Here is a 21,948-nt window from a genome sequence, read left to right on the forward strand (position 1 = left end):
TGTCACGGAGATCTTTGGTGTTTAATTCGCTTTTGGTCTTGTCGGTCAGGCCCAACTCTGCCTTTTGATTGGTCTTTCGATCTGCCCATCCCGTGTCGGGGGCGGGATTTCCCCAGGAGACCCACACTCTGTCGCCACTGGCCGAACAGTGCGCCTGTCTGAAGCTCCCGGCCCGGGATTGGAGGCGGACGCGGACAGGTGGGCGTGGATTGGCTAGGGTAGCCGGTCAGTGTGAGGCGGGGGCGGGGCCTCGGCGGCTGGTTGCGCGTGTCCGCCGCTGGCTCCGCTCTATCCGGCTTTGCTAGGGGAGGTGAGTCCGGCCGCGGCGGCACCGGCGGCTGAGGAGGCGGCGGCTCGAGGAGAAAGCGGCCGCGGCGGCTGAGGAGAAAGCGGCCGCGGGGACGGAAGCCGGGTGGGGGGGAGGGGGGGAGACGGAGCAGCCTTGAGCCCTGCGGGGGCCGTCGCGCGGGGGGACCCACCCGCTCTCCCCCCCAACCCTCCTCAGCAGAAGCAGCCGGCGGCGGGGGCAGGAGTCAGCCCGCTTCCGACTGCACCCCGCCCGTCTCCCGGGGCTCCCATTCTTTGGCCCCGGGACCCTAACCTCCTCCCGGGGCGGTTCCCTGTGTCTGGGCGTCCGAGTACTGCCCACGTCTCTTTCATTGCTCCCCGCACCTCCTTACCTTCACTTTGCCCCGGTTCTCTTTCTCCTCTCTGTCCTGCCCTGTCGCCTCCTCTGCTCACTCTGTCCCTCCTGCCTCCTTCCCTGGCTCTTTTCTGTTCGGGAAAGTTTAGTACCTCCCCCCCCCCCCCCAATCAGGTCAACCTGACGAGGAGTACGGGGAGATGTAGGAAGGCCTGAGAGTTCGAGGGGGGGAGCTAGTTTCCCTGAACATTTCCCCCCATCTTTTCACTTTGGGGTGGTTGGCATTTTTTTCAGTTGCATTTTTGAGGAGGTGGTAGGTGTTTAGAAAAGGATGTGGGAATGGAAGGGGTAGATGGGTCAAGCCTCTTACAGGATTCCCAGGGTCGTGTGTTACCTGAGCCTTTTCGCGTGTGGAGTTCAGGGGGTCGGGCGGTTTGGCCTTTATTCCCACATTCAAAGTTGGAACCTCCCCCGAATTAAGGATGGAGTTTTAGTACCCACTTGTGGCAGGAAACCTGGGGGGAAGGGGTCCCTTTTTCCTTTTTCTTTTTCTTTTCTTTTATTTTTTGGGGCAACCCACACCCTTCCACACACACTCACCCCCAGATTAAACACCAAGATCCTCTAACTTGTCTGGATTGACTGATGAAGACATAAAGCCACTTCCGCTCCATGTTTTTGGAGGTGGAGTGAGTGGGTTTTTTCTTCATTTTTAAATGGCCAAATGACAGCTTGACCCAGTTTGCTTTCCAATCAAAGGGCATTTTTATTTGAATGTCTCTTTGTGGCGCAAGAGCCAACGCAAAAATGATGGCGGCTTACAATGGCGGTACATCTGCGGCAGCAGCAGGGCACCACCACCACCATCACCACCACCTTCCACACCTCCCTCCTCCTCACCTTCACCACCACCACCCTCAGCACCATCTTCATCCCGGGTCGGCTGCTGCTGTCCACCCCGTACAGCAGCATACCTCCTCCGCAGCTGCGGCGGCCGCAGCAGCGGCCGCAGCTGCAGCCATGTTAAACCCTGGGCAGCAGCAGCCGTATTTCCCATCACCGGCACCGGGTCAGGCTCCTGGACCAGCTGCAGCAGCCCCAGCTCAGGTACAGGCTGCCGCAGCTGCCACAGTTAAGGCGCACCATCATCAGCACTCGCATCATCCACAACAGCAGCTGGATATTGAGCCGGATAGACCTATTGGATATGGAGCCTTTGGTGTCGTCTGGTGAGTATCCAAAGAAAAACACAGCTTCTCCTGGTTTCTTCTCATGGCTGTCGTTGGGCAAGTCCTTTCTCATGGTTTTCTCCATGTCAACCCAAGTGGAACAAGCTTCTCGGCTCAACTGTAGGAAGGCACCCTTCCTTACCTGGTAAAGAGGCCTGATGGCATCGGTTATCTAGGCTTGTGCTTTGGAGTCATGGACAGCTTTGGTGGAGCACCCTCTGTTGAGTAACTCACACAAGTTTGTTGTCTACCAGACCTATTGTGTAGAACCTGAGCAAGCCACTGAATGGAGATTCAGTAAATAGATGAATGCATGGAATGCTTATTTCTACACAGACCTTGGCCATCTCTCATGTTCGATTTAGTTTGAATCAGTTGCCCAATTGCAGCAAATGTCACAACTGACCCAAACTTGATTCTTTATAATAGTCTTGTCATTGGGGCATACGTTGCATAACTACTTTGCTCTTTCTGTCTTTTCATTCCTTAATTTGTGATCTTGATCCCCAGAAGGAAGATAAGGTTCATAGTTAAACCAGTTAAGTCATTGCATGAGTGGTTTATTTTAAACCATAAAGCTACAGTTGGGAAGTATGTAGCTTTAGTCTTTTGATAAGAATGCATTAAATATAGCATCACACATGAGTACCACAATTGAGGTCAGTAGACTGTAACTATGCAGTGGCCCACATTCAGTGTAATGTTTTAGTGTCATTTAGTGGCTTGTAAGTTGCTGTTATCCCTTGGTTGGTTGCTGTAGTAGGAAGTATACTTTTAAACATGAAACTTCTCTACTTTTGCTAGTGCTAGTGTACTTTTTAAAGTCCGAGGGCTTCTTAAATGCAACATTTTGTCTATTTGTCCTTCTTAGGAAGATTACTAGTTTATAATAAAATGTAGTTATCATTGTAGGCTCCTGTTTCTTTCAAAACCAGAATGAACTGAGCTTTTCCCCCCAAGGATTAAGTATTCTGGTGTGGATAGATGAATTGATGTTTTCAGTGCTTCAAAAATAGATTCCTTCAACTATACCTCAATTAAAAAAAAGATTCTTGTTAATGTATAGAAAAGCCCCCATCACCACAGGAAAATGAACTCTTTGGAACTAGCCTGGTAAATGTCTCCTTTCGTCATTGCTTTTCAGGCTATAATTGACATGTTTCATTTTTGCATTATATCTGGCCATCTTTATTTACATTTCAGATTTTATAAACTAGGCTACTAAGTGATCCGATCCGTCTTTTTCTAAACTGGTGAAGTCCAGTGTTTTCCCAGCAAGTTCTCCAAGGTGTGTGGGATTCCTGGTGGGAAAGAATGCAGCCGGTAATGGTGCCTTTTCAGTCTCTGCTCAGGGACCTGCCTGTTCTTGCCTTCCTCTCATCCCTTCCATATCCTATCCTCAGGGACTGCCCTGTGAACTGCTGTTCCTTGTCCAACCCTTGAGGATTTCAAAGCAGGAGGGGCAGGGGGCAGGAAAAAGATCTTTCCTTGCTTTAAATTTTGTCATTGATTTACTGAGCATTTGTTTGGATTTTCTTAGACCTGGAGGCTTTCTTTCATTTTAGTGCTTTGCCTACAGTGCTAAGAACTAGAGATGCTGAAAGGGAAATGGGTTGCAGCATTCTAGACTATGTTCTAAAGATGTTATTCACCTACATTTCTATCAGATGGTGATGTGATTTGTAGAAGTTTTAACTTCCAGTTGGTGCTAAGGGAATTTTTTTTTTAAGGGGAGGGAGGTGAGGAACTGTAGTGCTGAAACATATCCCACAGCAAACATTCTGGTAGTGGGTGTTCTGAATTACCAATACATGAAAATCTGAATGTGTTTGATTTGAATCCATTCTAGGTTCTTTCAGTGATCGACCCTTGAAGTACCTCCGTCTCTGTGCCATCTTCCACTGTACACCAGTTGTTGTGCGTTTGCCCTGTCTGACTACATTTGTAAGCCCTATGAGGGTAGTGACTGTGTCTGCTAGAGTACTTCTTTTTTTCCCCAGCACCTACCACAGTGTCGTGGCATCTTTGCTGCTTGGTTATTTGATCTCCTGGTCAGGTCCTCCTTTGTTCTTTAATCAAATTTTTCTACTTAGCTGCATTGATTGTTTTTATCAGCTGTTACAGGTGAAATACAATTTGGTATAAAAAAAGAGGAAAGAGTTCCAGGTGTGTGTTTTAGTATGCAAATTCTTTTCTATTTTTATATTTACATATTTATGACTTGCTGTCTGAATTGCTTATTATATTTGGAATTTGACTGCTATATGACTTGAGTAAGATTGTTAAAACTAGAGATCTGGACACCAAACCACAGTGAATTGCACTAGTATTCTCAAACCCAAGCTAAAGATGTTAGTGAGCTTTCTTACTTTCTAACTAACTGAACGAAAAATTTTCATTTTAATTTAGAAGGCACCTAATGAGTCTGAAACAACTATTTTCTAAAGTGATGAAAATGGAACATAAAAATATTCTCCTAATGATACATCATTTAATTCAAAGTACCATATAACTACTTGGGCATTATAAGATTCACTTAGACTCAAATATGTTTAGTGCATTTTGCAAGTATTTTTCTTCTGACATAGCATATGAAAAGAAACTATATCTGCTCTCGTTTCTTTTTTTGGACATGTACCCGGTGGTACTAACTGATGGCTAAATATGTTGCATATAATTTTGAGGGATATTGTTGTTTCTCCATGTAGACAAGGAGAGATATTTGTAGAAGTGATGCAGCATTTTACCATTCAGATTTATCACTGAACAATTTAGTCTACCAGGCTTGATTTATCTTTCTGCTGAATTTAACTATTGGAATAACCTATCAGTGTTGGACAGGTGTGTAAAAGTAGTGAATTACCTATTACCTTGCTGGTAAAGGTGGTGCTTTGACAGTTCAATTAAGGTTTCATTAACAACTGTCTGCTGTGTTTTATCTCAAAGTAAGGTTTCCAGTTTACCTAGTAATATCATGGGGTAGCCTGAGACACATTCATTGCCAGTGACAGAATATTGTTCATGGGTTATCAAAGCGTTGTATATAATTTGACCTTCTTTATCAGATAACGAGGCTTTCAAATGCCCATATGGACATTTTCATAATGCAAAACCAAAACACAAAACAACTCACAAACAGGAACCTCAGTTGTTTGGTGAGAATAATGTAAATACCTTCTTGTCTGTAGTTCACATTTGCCAGAGGAAAGTAAGTTATACTGTTCTTAAAGATGTATTATAACATAAAGGCTTCAGGGGCTCGTGAAGTGTATGCTTTTGAGAACTGGAGGAAGTTGACCCCATGAGAAAGGTTTGAGGACCGCTAAACCCAGGCAGGTGTGACATTGGCAGCCGAAAATATCAGATTGAATTCATGGTACCTATTGCCACCTTAATAAAAGTGAGTCTGGGAAAAGCTTCTACTTTATAAAATCAGTGTTTTTTACTTATCTGATTAATTGAAAGATCAAAGATCCTGGGATTCATTCAGTCTCTTGTCTTTGTACTCCAAGTAAAGTTGGAGAACTTTGAATTTTATTATTCTAATTCCTTCAGCAGGTTACTTTTATTTAAGTAGTTTGAAACTTAAGCATCGCTGTACTGCTACTTAGTTACTTACTAGCTGTGTGATCTTGATATATTGTTTAACCTCTCTGCTCCTCATCTATAAAGTGAGGCTAATACTAGCACCCATCTCATACAATTGGTATGAGGATTAAATGAGGTAATCCTTGTAAACCAATGAGTACACTGTCTAGCACACAGTAAGCATTCAATAAATGTTAGCTGGTTTTCATTGTGGTTATTTTTAGTAGGAGAATCAAACTTGTGTGAATGTGCATAGAAGTGGCTTCACATAAGATCAGATTTATCAGGTGAAATCAACATGCAGACTATTTTTTGGTGGCATGACTTTAAATACCATAGAGTGTCCCCTTAGTTGTGCTATATGCCAGGGAAGTAAGGAGGGTTGAATTTAGAGTTAGGGTAAAATATTCTGTCCAATTCTCTCAATTAATTAAAAACAAACGCATAAAAAAACATAATAAACATGTTTGTATGGACCTGGTAGATGTTTAGTCAGATCGTCTGTACTGTTTTAAAAAGTATGGATTTCCATGCCTGGAAGGACATGAGTTTTTTTTTTTTTCTCAGAATGTAACAAATGAAGGACATCCATGTTGTCAAAGTTCAGCTTTAGTAGAAATTCATTTTACTTGTGTTTGGATGAAAAGGTGTGAATTGTTAAAGAAGATCACAGTGAGGCAGGGGAAATATGCGTGATTTAATCAAAAATTATTCAGTGTAAATCCTTATGCATGGCAGAGATTGTCTAGCTTGCTCATCTTGTGAAAATTAGAGGCATCATGTATTTTCTGATGTTTTCTCTCGTCCTCTTACTCCTCAAATAGCAAACTATAATTTGGAAAAATGGGGAATGCTTTTGGGATAATTTTGGGAAAATGCTGGAGTTAGTTGCATCAGAAAGAGTGGTATACTAAAGTGTATTCTGTTATTAACTGTGTTTTACATGTTGAGAATCTGTAGTATTGAGAAGTTTCTCTATCAGCCAAGATTAACAGCCACAGCTGGATTCTTTGGGGGGTCTGCTTTGTGAAAAGAGCTTTGAAGAAGCAGAGCCTGCACCATAAAAAGGAAACGGTTGCTCTTCTAGACATAACAAAGCATCCGTGTGAAACTAGAAATGTGGAAATCTATATTGTTAGTTTTAACTACAAACGAACTTACTTTTAGAAACTGTAGGTTCATTGTCATAAAGCAGAGTAGGCAAAGAGAGAAAATAAAAGTAACACAGTCTAATGATATTGAACTGGTTTCTTGGCGAGAGAAACTCCATAGCCTGTAACACTGGAAGTCATTTTGTACTTGGGCTCCTGGACAAGATTATGCAGATTTTATTCAAAAACCAAAAATGAAACAAACCCACAACACAACAAAAGAAACTCATTGTATTCTTAGGGAGAAATGTCACGTTCTGCTATTGAATATCAGCTTAAAAGAAAAAAAGATGATTTTTTTCCTAAAAGAATATGTTTCTGCAAGAATTGCCTTGTCAAACAAGCTAAAACAACAATATCCCTCAAAATTACATGCATCTTTTTTAGCTGTCAGTTAGTACCACTGGTGCATGTGCTGAAAAAGAAATAGGGGTAGAAATAGTTCCCTTTCATGTGCTATGCTAGAAGAATATTTGCAAAGTACGTTAACTGAATATTTATTTGAGTCTCAAGTTCTGGGATTTAATCCTCAAAGTTTAGGCAACTGTAGCATTGTTGTTCCTTGATATAAAAAGCCAGCTTCTAATGGAGTACTGGAATATTTCATTATCTTCACAACTTGGAGCATTAGAGTTTCACTGACTTCTATATGTAGAATTGAGTGTCTATTCTTGGTGGTTCTTATTAGATTTGTTGATGTCCTAGCAGTTTAAGAATCAACTGTTGGGGCTTCCCTGGTGGTGCAGTGGTTGAGAGTCCGCCTGCCCATGCAGGGGACATGGGTTCGTGCCCTGGTCCGGGAGGATCCCACATGCCGCGGAGCGGCTGGGCCCGTGAGCCGTGGCCGCTGAGCCTGCGCCTCCGGAGCCTGTGCTCCACAACGGGAGAGGCCACAACAGTGAGGGGCCCGTGTACCGCAAAAAAAAAAAAAAATTACTGTAAGTTTCCTTAATATGCTGATTTGATTTCTTTGATGGGAATTGTCAAAGCCAAAGAAACTTTTCCATTTGTCATCCAACCAAACAGAAAGAAGTCATTGGGTAGAAGCTCTTTCCATTGTAAGATTATATTTGGGTTTTACTTATGATTCCCTGTGCTTCCATAATACTCACGTGAATTATTTGTTGATTGGGTCATCTGATGCAGATCAACAATGACTTCCTAACTAAAATAGCTTGTCAGTTTGATCCTTTTGTTGCTTGGGGGGGCGGGGTGGTAACAAAGAGTGCCTGAGGCAACAGCCGTAATACTGTGAATAAGCACGTGACAAGTCCTCATAGACCTAGTCGGTAGTTCTAAGGTACCTAGCCAAGAGACATTAGAAAAAATTCTGGCACTTTGGCATTATGAAAAGATGACTTCTAAGGAAACTATACTGAGTTCAACTTTAATAGTTAATTGTAATGGTGTGAGTAGAGGGACTCTGTACAGGGAATTCTGCCTTTGATCATGATCTGTGCTCTTTACCTAAACCCAGTTTCACATCTGTGTTTTGAATTAGTTTGGCTAATTGAATCATATGGAAGGTTTTGACAATGTTGGAAGTCACTAGTCAAAGTATATTTATTGTCAGCCTGCTACAGACCAGCACCGTTGTAGGCACTAATGAGGCTATTTAGTTCTATTAATAATTTAGCAAACCTGTTTCAAGTTTCCGCTATTATTTGTACTGTGCTTGGGATATAAAGATGTTTAAGTCACAGTATTGCCCTGAAGGAGCTTACAGTTAAATAAACAGTATGAAAAGTGATACTTCCCTGCTCTCAGGGAGTCTTGATGGAGAATTGAAACTAAATTGGAAACCGTCAAAAACATAAGGACAGATTATTTTCACTCGTTCTTATAATACTCATTTACTGTGTGTTGACTGTTTGCCAGGCACTGTGCTGGATGATAAGGATTTAAAGGAGATTATGATCTAGTGGGGGAGAGAGATTTGTAAATGGATAGTTGTAATTCACTGCCATAAATGCAGCAATAGAGATACTCCCTGGGAATACAGAGGAGGAATTTCTGTGGAAGGTATGGATGCTTTCTAGAAGAGATAATACCTCAACTACTGAGTCTTAAGAATGAGAGTCAAAAAAAAGAAAGAGAATGAGAGAGTCAACAACGAGGAAGGGCATTATGGGTGGATGGGCCCTTGTGAAGGGGACTCACGGGGCTGGAGTTGCTGAAGGTGATAGGAGATAAGGGTGGAGACGAAAGCTTGAGCTAGATCCTGAAGAGGTTGGAGTGTCCTGCTGAAGAGATGAGACGCCATTGGTACGTGGGAGAGGGGCAAATAAAACTTACTCTTTTTATGAGTAAAGCACATACATACATACAGTACATAAACAGATATACAACATAACTATGGTATTAAAATTTCATGGGGGGGCAGTTAAGGGGGAAAATGTCTGAAAACGCTCCTGGGGGTGGACAATAATGAAACAGGTTGAAACATTAGGAATGGCAACCATTGGAAGTTTTTAAGTAAGGGAGTGACTTGTTCAGATTGATTTTTTTTTTTAAGATATGTAAATGGAAAAGTAGAGGTAGCTGAGGTCTGGGCCTTAGGGAATGTTCTCAGTTGTAGGTGAAAGAAATTATTGGAGGTGGAACTAAGGGCAGTCAGATAGGAAAATATGTTCATAGTGCATAGATTGACAACCTACGCACAACAGAAGATTGTTAGGAAGATGGGAGTGGTCTTTGGTGCAGATAAAGTCAAAAGGAGGGTGGAAAAAGGCCATTGAATTTAGCAAGCAGATCATTGATGGCACATGAGAGAATGATTGTATGATTTTTTTCCCCCTCTGATATATATATATATATATATGTTTGTCTCTAAAGAATGTCTTCAGTATTAGCAGCACTTTATTGTTAATAAAATTCTCCCAAATCCCAAGTTGTTATTTATAGTTTAATAAACCAGGGAACTTGATGTTTATCATATTCAAGGCACCATTTCCTTGGGAGGATTCTTTTTCTTAAATGACAGGGTAATAAAGTACTAACTAAACTTGTTAGGAGACAAGGTTCTGGTCCCTGCCTTGGTATCAACAACTGTATGACCTTGATAAAGTTATTTGACTTTTCTGAGTCTTGGTTTCCTCATTTATAAAATCCCGTGCTTCCTAAGTTTATATTATAAAATTGCATTAATATTTGTAAAGCATTCTGGCATTACTTTGGGCAAATAGATTCTGCTAGTGACCACAAGACAACTTTCTTCAGGACTCCAGATGTTGAATAGCTTGTCAAATTGTTTAAAGGTAGGATGAGGTAAATGTAACCCTTTTCTAGTGTGATGACTTACATAGAGTTTTCAAATTTGGGATCAGATTTTAAGTGTGCAGTTTGTCCAAAAGACTCACTTTCTCCTGTTACTGACTTATTGGTAATGATTATACATGTTGTGGTGCAGTTGTGAAGGGCCTGCCTATTTGCAAATGGGCAATCAATTTTTTCCTCAATATAAATTTGGCATTATTTTCCTGATAGTACTTTCCCTTTTTAATGTTTTAGACTTATTTGCTTGCCTTCTTAAATATTTGGAGTGGTTTTTAAATATTTAAAGAAAGTCTAATGTTAAGTATTTTGTCTTTTTTTGTGAGTAACCAGGTAAGCTGATTTGCCTACCAGTGCTTACGTTAACTAGCAAGTTGATTTAAAATGTTTTGTTTTTACGAATCTTTGAAATTCTGAATTTACGTAGGGAATTTACTAGTTTGCAGATGGATCTCCCAGAAAAAGAGCTGTGTCACAGCTTTAAGGCTATAGCAGTTTAGGGCATACAATGCCCAGAGATAGAGGGAGCTCGACTTCCTAAAGCTCTTCCACAGCAGGAAGGGAGCACTTTCATAGCTGTCCTCAATAGTCCTCAGTAAGCCAGCAGCGCTGTCCCTAGATACACAGTTGACCCTTGAACAACATGGGTTTGAACTGTGCGGGTCTACTTAATATGCAGATTTTTAAAAATAAGTATATTGGAAACTTTCTTAGAGATTTGTGACAATTTGAAAAAACTCACAAACCACATAGCCTAGAAATATCCAAAAAATTAAGTAAAATGTGTCATGCATGCATAAAATATATGTAGATACTAGTCTATCCTTACATAGGCATAAGGTGAATGATGTTTAAAATAAAATTAATAGTGTGTTAGTTTTCTTACTCTTTTATAACTTTGCTTTCAAAGAATTACATTAACATACAGTGTGCTCCCTGCCCCCGCTATTTACTCAGTTGGAGAAATTATATCAGCCTATCATCACAGGTAACTGGCTTTTTAAAAAATGTAACAATGTTTCCAATACTCATATTGATTAAACTAGCCTACCATAAAGCTACCATATTGCTGCTTCTTTGTTATCAATGCATGACTAGTTATACCTGTAAATAAATATTAATTTCTTTTTCATGTTTTTTCATTTTGGACGTCTAGCGTTAGTGATACGTATAATACCTACAGTGTTTTGTATCATATAAGACAGTATTGATAGGTACTGACAGATGATTCATCTTGTAAATAGCACTGCAAAAGTGTTTGCTCCTCTATGATTTTCTTAATAACATTTTCTTTTCTCTAGCTTTGTTGTAAGAATACAGTATATAATATAACACACAAAATATGTGTTAATCGACTGTTTATGTTATCAGTAAGGCTTCCTTTCAGTCAACCATAGGCTACTAGAAGTTGAGTTTGGGGGGAGTCAAAAGTTATGCTTGGATTTTTGACTGCACTGGGCAGGGGAGGTCAGCACCCCTAACCTTCGAGTTGTTCAAGGGTCAGCTGTATAATGCAAGCCACATAATGTGATTTAAAATTTTCTACACTAAAAAAGTAAAAAGAAACAGGTGAAATTAATTTTAGTAATTATTTTACTTAATTTATCCAAAATATTATCATTTCAAATGTTACTACTATAAAAATCATTAATTAGATATTTTACATTCCTTTTTTCATACAAAATGTACAAGATCCAGTGTGTCTCTTAGCGCTTACAACACTTCTCAATTTGGACTAACCAAATTTCAAGTGTTCAGTATCCATGGGGCTACTGACTACCTTATTGACCAGCCCAGTTCTAGAATCTCTTTGGCCTTTATTGGGTTGTTTACTCATTTCTGAACCAGTCACTGTCAGTGGGGATAAGGTTACTTTGGGATCAGTCAGGTCCACCCCTGGACCTGGAGATGGAGTCAGTTATAAGTGGGAGGGATGAATTCCAGCAACGAATGCTGGGAGGGTAGTCATTAAATGACCAGGTACGCATTCATCTAACTTATGTCAGACTCAGAAGAACTTGACAGGGTGTGTTTATAGAGCAAAGTGGAATAATGTTCTTTGTAGAGAAGTTGTCCTGCCTGCCCCGAATTATTTGGAGTATTTTCCTTTCTGAAGCCCTGTTTGCCTAAAGTAGCAAAAGGTAAAATTGGTACTTGATCCTTGCCATTTTTGCTCTCCTTCCCAGTTGGATCAGATATCCTCCACTGATTTCTTTTCTTTCCTCTCTCAGTGTTGTGGTTTTGTTATCTAGATAAAGTTCTCAGTCTTGTATTCAGTTTAAGTAATATGGAGCTCAGCAGTGTGAGGCAGCAAACTTCTTACAGGGGAATGAACAACACAGAAACTTTTTGTTTATCCGTTCCTTGACCTAAAATTCTTGCTCTGAGCTACAGAGAAAAGGTGAAGAGAGACATTTGTTCAAATGGATAAAATTAGTCATTTGACCCAGATTGCAGCCATTTTTTTTTTCTGTTTGCATGGATAAAACCATCCCCCAATTTACATAAGCAGGTGATTTTTCTTACATGCTAATTTTTTTAATGTACCATGGCAGAGAGCTACAGATTTGCAAATTGTGTAAGTAAATTGAAATAAACCAGGTGACTTTATTTCTCTTTATTATCTTACCAGTACAGAAGCACCCAAAGGGTGCAATTATCAGGCGATTGTCTCATTACACATCTAAGTTAACAGGCAGCCTGATGCAAAGTTTTTTTTTCTCACTTCTCCACTTCTTCTCTTTTTAATTTTTTAAGATAGGAAGCTATTGCTTTCTATATTTACTTTGACAGGGCTAGAAATTTAGTAATACAGATGTGGGGAAGTTTGAGCTTTAGTACAAGTAACCCAGAAACCGTAAAAATTGACAGGTAATGGTACTGTGCAGAAAAAGAGACACATGTATACTTGGTTTGGGTTTGAATTGCCTAAGAATTAGGTGAGAACCTCCAACTATGTTGAATTGGTTGGCTCCCTTTGTGTTGCTTTTCCAGGTTCTGCATGTTATAGTATTTGAGGTTATTGTGAAGATAACTCGTTGTGTACTAAGGCCAGTGTTCAAAATAAATATTGATGCATTCTTTTAAAAAACAAACTAGTTAATTACAACATGGTTTAAAATGTCATTTCAATAAAATAGAAATTTTAGAAAGGTACAACAATTGGTTTTAGGGGCTCTTTTCACAGAATATTCATGAGGACAAATTAGCGTCAATCAATAAAGCGTCTTTTATTAAAACATTCCAATTTTAACTTAGTAATTAATGCTACATATTTAATTTCTCAGATGTTATCATATTGTTTACCTGGTGATATGTGTGGAGATTAAGTTATACTTCCTGTACCTTTGAAGTAATGACTTAGAAATGAATCATAGTTTTAAGCTTGCAAGTTAAAAGGTTGGCCAGTCTTTTTTATCCCAGTACTTAAATATTAGTTCTTTTCAGGTTGAAGAAAAGTAGTTTAGACGAACTTTGAGAGCAAAGGAAGTTAAAGAATGACCTGAAAAGGACATTTAAGTACAAAGGGACAGGATGGTTTAATAGTTAAGAGCCTGTACTCTGATGACAGACTGACTGCCTGTATTTAAATCTTGACTCTACCCCTTATTAGTTGTGGGCAAATTATTTAACCTCTGGTTTTCGTGTGTAAAATGGGGATAGTAAATAATGGTATATCTATCTCATAGGGTTGTTGTGAGGATTCAATGAATCAATACATATGTAAGGTCTTAGAACTGTGCTTGGCAATGCGTGTATGTCAGCTATCACTGTTATTACCAGTTTCAGTATGTGTGAAAAAATGCAGTACCTCCTTAAGTTTACTAACCTAGGACATATAACTAACAGCTTTTGAATGATTGTTGACAGGTGTCAAGTAAATGACTATACCAGAGATTTTTTTTCTGATTAACACCCAACTGTTTTTGAAAAATTCATTCAGATTCTAGAATGCTTTCCAAAGGTAACATTTCCCTTAGCACATAAGAGAAGGGTTTTCCCTTGCTCTTCAACTCCCTCCTTCCACTCTGTTATCAAAGTAATAATATGTTTGTTGTAGGAAACTTGGAAAATACCAAAAAGCTATTTTTAACCTACAACTCAGAGATAGCCACTAATAGTATTTTGGTGTATTTTTTTTTTCAATTTTTAAAATCTGGAATGTGTGTGTTTGTAATGTTAGCATTGGGATCACGATTATTACATTGTATATTTACAATTTTGTATCCTATTTGTTTCACTAACATTACAAAGGTAGGTTTTTGGCCTTTTTTTTTTGAGGGCTAATTTTTTCATTCTCACAAGCCTAGAGCTCTATCTGAAAGGAATTATAGAGTTGGAAGATACTTTAGAATGCATCTAGTGTAACTGCCTCATTTTATAAGTGGGAAAATTGAGACGCAGAGAAAGAAGCTAAGAGAATTGTTCAAGGTCATGCAGCTGGCAAGAGGCTGAGCCAGAACCTTTGCTACTTTACCAGTGATACCTGTCCAACTTAATGCCTGTTGAAAATGGAGGAAGTGTTCTTCTAAAAGGAAAACAAAACAAATATAAAACAAAAACTCTATAAATGAAACCAGGAACAATGCTTCTGAAAAAAAAATAGAGTATTTAGAATACGCTGTTGTTTGGTTTTTGTGTGCCGGTGACTCTAAGGTTTCTGGTAAAAGCTTAATGTCATGAACTACAAGGCTTTTGGTGGAAAACAGCTCACTCTTTTCATGTATGTAATCATGTTCTGTAAAATTTGAAAAATTTTAAACCTCAGAAATCTTGAAAGAATTGTACAATAATAATACCCATAAACCATTCTTCTAGATTAACATTTTGTGACTTTTGCTTTATCTACTTTGAGGCTGTTTTTACAGAACTTGCTGAGATTGGGTTTCAATTAAATTTAGACTTACAGTGTTAAGAAATTTATGGTCACTGCATCAACTCACTGTTCCATGTAATAAGTTTTGTACGGTCTCCAACTAGAGAACGAACTGGAAATTTTCAAGCTTGTGACTTTTGGAATGCTATTTATTCTCTTAATACTTAAAACAAAATTCAGTGGGAATCAAATGTGCAACTGAAACATACCAGTCAAAACTAGGCTTCAGGCAGAATAGAAATATTCCATTCTGCAAAGTTTTTCTTTTTTGGGGTATTTATCTCAAATTGGGAGTTAAGGGACATTTTCAAAATAAGAACCTAAGATCTGGTTTCACAGTTTTATGACAGAGGACACGACTGAGGATATTACATTGTTGAAGCTAAATTTTAAGTTACTATATATATATTTTTAAGGAAATTACCCTAATAAAGTCACATGAGCCAATGACGTTGTGGTTTGTGTCACCCAATTCACTGCTCTGTATTTTTCAGTACCAAATAATTCCTTTGTTAAACTCACTTTCAGTAAATGAGACATTGTTTCCCAAAGGGTAATGATTATTTCCATATGTAGCACAAATTCCTAAGAAATAAATTTTAAAGTTTAAAATATTAGTGATTAGAAATGGTTGAAATTGTCACTGTGTATATCAAGCCACAACTGTGTATATGAAAAGGGCAGCTGCTGTGTTTGCTCCTTGGGCTACGATATAAGACATTTTGTTAATGAGAAACCCCAAATGTACAGCAAGTCTTTAAAAGTACAGTCTTTTGGTTTATGTGCAAAAGTGGGTTGTTTTATTGAGTCCACCCAGCTATTACATTACGTAGTTTCATAACATAAACACCAAGAATGAGGTAGCTGGAGTTCAAATCTAAATGGCCTGTGACAGGTAAGAAAGATATATACAGCAGATACTGGTTTACCTGATGGCAGTTGATAGTGGTATCTGCAAATAAATCACTGACTTCTTAAAGTACCTCAGCAGGAAAGACATTAAAATAGGGACACTGTGATGTTTAACTGGTGTAGGTGCTGAAGATCTAGTTACCAATGCACATCAGCTTGTCTCTGTAGGTGGGCAGACTTTTTTTTTTTTTTTTTAAATTTGTCCTTGGCTGCATTGGGTCTTCGTTGCTGCACACGGGCTTTCTCTAGTTGCGGTGAGCGGGGGCTACTCTTCATTGCGGTGCGCAGGCTTCTCATTGCGATGGCTTCTCTTTTTGCGGAGCACGGGCTCTAGACATGCGGGCTTCAGTAGTTGCGGCACACGGGCTCAGTAGCTGTGTCCTGTGGGCTCTAAAGTGCAGGCTCAGTAGTGGTGCACGGGCTTAGTTGCTCCACGGCATGTGGGATCTTCCTGGACCAGGGATTGAACCCGTGTCCCCTTCATTGGCAGGTGGATTTTTAACCACTGTGCCACCAGGGAAGTCAGACTTTTTTTTTTTAATACCTCGATTTTTTTTTTCCTCTTAAGGTAAATGCTTGTTCTTAGAAGACAAATGAAAATCCATCTGTTTCTGTCTCTTTCCCTGTCAGTACTAATCAAAGCAAATGCTTGTAGTCACTTAAGACACATTCTCTACCCACTGATCCACTAAAAATGATGAGAACCTTAAAAGCTGGGACCATGTTTCATTTGCATCTCCAGAGCCTAACATGGTCCTTGGGTGGGTACTTATTAAGTGTTTGTTGTTAAGCTGAAAGTTCCTAATGCTAAGTTTGTATGTCATGGTGACTGTCGGAGAAAAGTGCTACCACTGACTTTTGCCATTACATAGATCCCTACTTCCTCGTGCAATGAGGAATTTTTATGAGAAAACTGCCCCATGGTGGTGATTTTGTTTTTTGGTGTTTGGATTTTTTTCTTAAGAGTAAAGAGCCCTAATCTAAAAATAATATACAATAACCAACTATTCACCAAAATAGTCCTTTATTTTTATAATCTACATTGAAATAAGAATGCTGTTGAATTGTTTAGGAAAAATACATTCTCAATGCAGTGCTGTGATCTCATGTTAGAAAAATAGAAACTGTGTCTAAAGTGTCATCTAATATATCAAAACAGACCAAAGCAGTCTGTGATGCTAGCACAGAAAAAAAAAAAAATACTAAGCTCCTTATGCTGTTCTATAAATTTATGAGTAAATGCAGATTCGTGTGTACTAGAGATCCTTTTTAAAATTATTGAGAAAAAATGGCCCATTTCTGTGGTGTGCTGGTATACGTTTAACAACAGGTTCTCTGAAAAATAAAAAAGCTCTAGTTTGTAGGGCTTGCCAATTTCTGTGGTGTAAATACTAATACTCCTGTAATGGCCAGTTTCAAGCTAGCAACCTGAAGTCACTAAACGCTGAATTGGAAAAAGAAAAACAGTAGCACACCCATTGTAAACTGTTTTCACCATACAGGTAAAGTAGATGTTAACCGTAAAAGCATAAAACATAATAAGATAATTAGGAATGATGATTTCTGAGTATGTATTACCTTTATTTTAAATATAATTTATTTCATTGTAAGTTTATATAATTTAATTTTTGACAGTTTGACCATAAATGTTGGTCAGTTGACCATAAATGTAATAATTTATTTCTCAAATTCTATTTTTCACTGTCAGCTTTGCAAAATTCCAGAAAATGTGACAGTCTCTCAGGAGCCAGTATGAGCTAGCTCCAGGACATCACTGGTTTATTTTGTATCTTTGTTGGGGTGTTTAGCTAGTGGTGGGGAAGAATGAAGTTAGATCCATATTCATAAAGTCCAAGTGGATTAAAGATTTAAATGTAAAAAACAAAGCCAAAAAGTAAGAAGAAAATATGGATAACTGTTTTTATCATCTTAGAAGGAGAAGAGTATATTACCTTGACTTCAAAGCAAGACAAGAACATCAGATTTATCTGTGTAGAAATTTAAGATGTGTGTTTGGTAAAATATACCATAAAAAAAGTCTAAAAGAAAAAACAAAAAAACTAGGGGAAATCCCCCCAGACTGAAAACAACCTACATGTCTATGAATAGTGAAGTGGTTATCTTTGAAAGATGCTCACAATTTATTAAGTGAAAATCAATGTCAAAGATTGTCCCCTTAAAATATAAAAAAAATTTACTCATATGTTCCAGGAAAGTCTGAAAGGATATCTACCAACAATGGTTATTATAATGAGGTGAGAGTATAGTAGATTTTCACTTTGGATTTTATAATAATAACTTCTACTTTAAAGAAACGCTAAGAATTTCTTTATTATAAACATAAGGAGGTACATGATAGTGCCCCTGTTTTTAGAGGAGGAAGCTACAGCTCAGAAAGCTCTAAATGACTTGCCTCAGGCTTCCTAGCTAACAAATGGTAGAAAAGAGCTTTCACCCAGGCCTGTGCTCTTTAAACAAACAAATAAATGTAATATTGATATATCTAAAAGATATGTGATTGAAGTTATGAAGAATGATAAAAAAGTATCCATGAACCCACAACCTAACCTAAGAAATAGAAGATAAAATCAACACTGTTGAAGCTGCCCTTAAAATACATCTGACTCCATCTCTCTGCCTTACTTCCCCTGCCAAGAGAAAACCACTATCCTGAATTTTGTGTTTATTACTACCTGCTTTTTAAAAAATGGCTTTTTTGAGATATAATTCACATCATGCAATTTGCCAACTTAAACTGTACAATTTAATGTTTTTTTATATATTCACAGAGTAAATTTTCATTTTAAGTTTAGAACATTTTCATCACCACCAAAAGAAACCTCCTATCTATTAGCAAATCGCTCCCCATTCCCCCTTCCCCTGGCAACTGTTAACCTTTCTGTCTCTCTAGATTTGCCTATTCTGTACATTTGAGGTTAAGTTCTTTGTGTATTCTAGATACCAGTCCGTTATCAGATATATGATTTGCAAATATATTCTCCCATTGTTTTCACTTTTCTTGCTGGTGTCCTTTGAAGCGTAAAAGTTTTTAATTTTGATGAAGTCCAATTTATCTGTTTTTTGTTGCTTGCTCTTTTGGTGTCATATTTAAGGTTTTGCCTAATCCAGGATCATGAAGATTTATAGTTATACTTTCTTCTAAGAGTTTTATAGTTTTACCTCTTATAGTTAGGTCTGTGATCCACTTTGAGTAATTTCTGTATGGTGTGAGGTAGGGGGTCCAACTTCATTCTTTTGCATGTGTGTATCTGTGGGTATCTGCATTGTTCATTTGCATGTGGGTATCTGCATTGCCATTTGTTGAAAAGACTATTCTTATTTCCTAATTGAATGACCTTGAATGTTGAGTGCTTCAACAAGCACTCTTGTTGAAAATCAGTTGACCATAAATGTAATAGTTTATTTCTCAAATTTTGTTCCATTGCTTTATAAATCTCTCCTTATGTCAGTGTCACATTGTTGATTACTATCACATTGTAATAAGTTGTTTCTTTAAGATTGTCTTGACTACTCTGGGTCCCTTGCATTTTCATATGAATTTTAGGATCATCTTGCCAATTTCTGCAAAAAAAGCCAGATGGGACTTTGATATGGATTGCATTGAATCTGTAAATCAGTTTGGGGAATTTTGTCATCTAAACAATGTTAAGTCTTCTAATCCATGAACATGGGATGTTTTCCCATTTATTTATTTATTTATTCATTTATTTGTTTTATAAATTTATTTATTTTTGGCTGCGTTGGGTCTTTGTTGCTGTGCACAGGCTTTCTCTAGCTGTGGAGAGCAGGAGTTACTCTTTGTTGTGGTGCGTGAGCTTCTCATTGTGGTGGCTTCTCTTGTGGAGCACAGGCTCCAGGGCATGCAGGCTTCAGTAGTGGTGGCTTGCGGGCTCTAGAGTGCAGGCTCAGTAGTTGTGGCGCACAGGCTTAGTTGCTCTGCGGCGTGTGAGATCTTCCTGGACCAGGGCTCGAACCTGTATCCCCTGCATTGGCAGGCAGATCCTTAACCACTGTGCCACCAGGGAAGTCCTCCATTTATTTAGATCTTGTTTAATTTCTTCAATTTTGTTTTCAGAGTATGTTTTTTACTTCTTGTTAAGTTTATCCCTAATTTTTTTTATTGTTTTTAATGATATTGTAATTGTAATTGCTTTCTTAATTTCATTTTTAGATTGCTTGTTGCTTGTATGTACAACTGATTTTTATATATTAATCTGGCCCTGCAACCTGGCTGAACATGTTTTATTAGTTCTAATAGTTTATAAATATATTCCTCATGATTTTCTATATACAATATCATGCCATGTGCAAAGAGAGTGTTACTTTTTCTTTCCCGTCTTGCTGCCTTTATTTTCTTGCCTAATTTCTAGGGCAAGAGCAGACTTCCTTGTTTGTTCCTGATCTTAAGGAGAAGTTATTTCAGTCTTTCTCTGCTAAATGTGTTAGCTGTGGGTTTTTCCAGACGCTCCATATAGGATTGAGAAAGTTCTCTTTTATTCCTAGTTTGTGTTTTTAATCATGAAAGGGCATTGAACATAAATTGATTTTTAAATGTTGATCCAACCTTGAATTCCTGAGATAACTCCCTGAGATATACACTTAATCATGGTGTATAATCTGCTTCATTTTATCTTTTTGTATGTTTTATATTTATTTATTTATTTTTGGCTGCGTTGGGTCTTTGTTGCTGCACACAGGCTTTCTCTAGTTGCGGCGAGTGGAGGCTACTCTTTGTTGCGGTGCACAGGCTTCTCATTGCAGTGGCTTCTCTTTGTTGTGGAGCACGGGCTCTAGGCATGCGGGCTTCAGTAGTTGTGGCTCTGAGGCTGTAGAGCACAGGCTCACTAGTTGTGGCACAGGGGCTTAGTTGCTCCGTGGCATGTGCGCTTTTCCTGGACCAGGGCTCGAACCTGTGTCCACTGGCAGGCAGATTCTTAACCACTGCACCACCAGGAAGTCCCTGTTTGTTTTAAATAGACTTTATTTTTTAGGTTTTAGTTTTAGGTTCACAGTAAAGTTGAACAGAACCTACAGAGTTCCTATAAACTCACTGATCCTGCTCATGCACAGCCTCCTCCACAATGAACATCCTGAACCAGAGTGATAAATTTGTTACAATCAATGAACCTACACTGACACCTCATTATCACCCAAAGTATGTAGTTTACACTAGGGTTTACTCTTGGTGTGCATTCAGTGGGTTTTGACAAATGTATTAGGACAAGTATTCAGCATTGTCGTATCATACAGAATAGTTTCACTGTCCTAAAAATCCTCTGTGCTCTGTATTCATTTATCCCTCCCCCTTAAACACTGACAACCACTGATCTTTTTAGTGCCTCCAGAGTTTTCCCTTCTCATGTCATGTAGTTGGAATCATACAGTATGAAGCCTTTTCAGATTGACTCCTGTCACTTAGTAATACGCATTTAAGGTTCCTCCACGTCTGTTTATGGCTGGATAGATCATTTCCTTTGAGTGCTGAATAATATTCCATTTTCTGGGTGTGCCACAGTTTATTTATCCATTCACCTACTGAAGGACATTTTGGATACTTCCAAGTTTTGGTAAGTATGAATAGAGCTGCTAAAAACGTTCATATGCAGGTTTTTGTGTGGACATAAATTCTCAGAGCTTTGGGTAAATACCAAGGAGCATGATTGTTAGATTGTATGGTAAGAGTATGTTTAGTTTTGTAAGAAATTGCCAGTCTGCCTTCCAAAGTGGCTGAACCATTTTGCATTATCACCAGCAATGTATGAGAGTTCCTGTTGTTCCGCATCCTCACAAGCAGTTGTTGTTGTTCTGGATTTTGGCCATTCTAAGCAGTATGTAGTGGTATCTCCTATTTGCATTTCCCTGATAACGTATGATGTGGTGCATCTCTTCATATGCTTATATGCCATCTGTATATCTTCTTTGGGGAGATGTTTGTTAAGGTCTTTGGCCCATTTTTTAATCAGATTGTTTTTGTTTTCTTATTGTTGAGTTTTAATCAATCTTTGTATATTTTAGATAACTTCTTTATTAGATATGTCTTTTGCAAATATTTCCCCTAACCTGTAGCTTGTCTTCTCATTCTCTCGATGCTTTATTTTTATTTTATTTTACTATTTTAAAAAAATTATTTATTTATTTATTTATTTATTTTTGGCTGCATTGGGTGTTCGTTGCTGTGCACAGGCTTCTCATTGTGGTGGCTTCTCTTGTTGGGGAGCACGGGCTCTGGCACGCGGGCTTCAGTAGTTGTGGCTC

At 38.6% G+C, this 21,948-nt stretch overlaps 1 protein-coding gene across 1 annotated transcript in view; it reads left to right on the forward strand.

Moving 5' to 3' along the window:
* Positions 1 to 309: 309 nt before the first annotated feature.
* Positions 310 to 21,948, forward strand: part of NLK (nemo like kinase) — a 147,263-nt gene continuing 125,624 nt past the window's right edge. The window contains exon 1 of the mRNA XM_081218992.1: positions 310 to 1,872. Coding sequence (XP_081075118.1) covers positions 1,418 to 1,872 — 455 coding nt within the window. The 5' untranslated portion in view covers positions 310 to 1,417. The remainder of the gene's footprint in view (positions 1,873 to 21,948) is intronic.

This window comes from Mesoplodon bidens (genome assembly GCF_964165515.1).
Source record: "Mesoplodon bidens genome assembly, chromosome: 19".
Lineage (NCBI taxonomy): Eukaryota > Metazoa > Chordata > Mammalia > Artiodactyla > Ziphiidae > Mesoplodon > Mesoplodon bidens.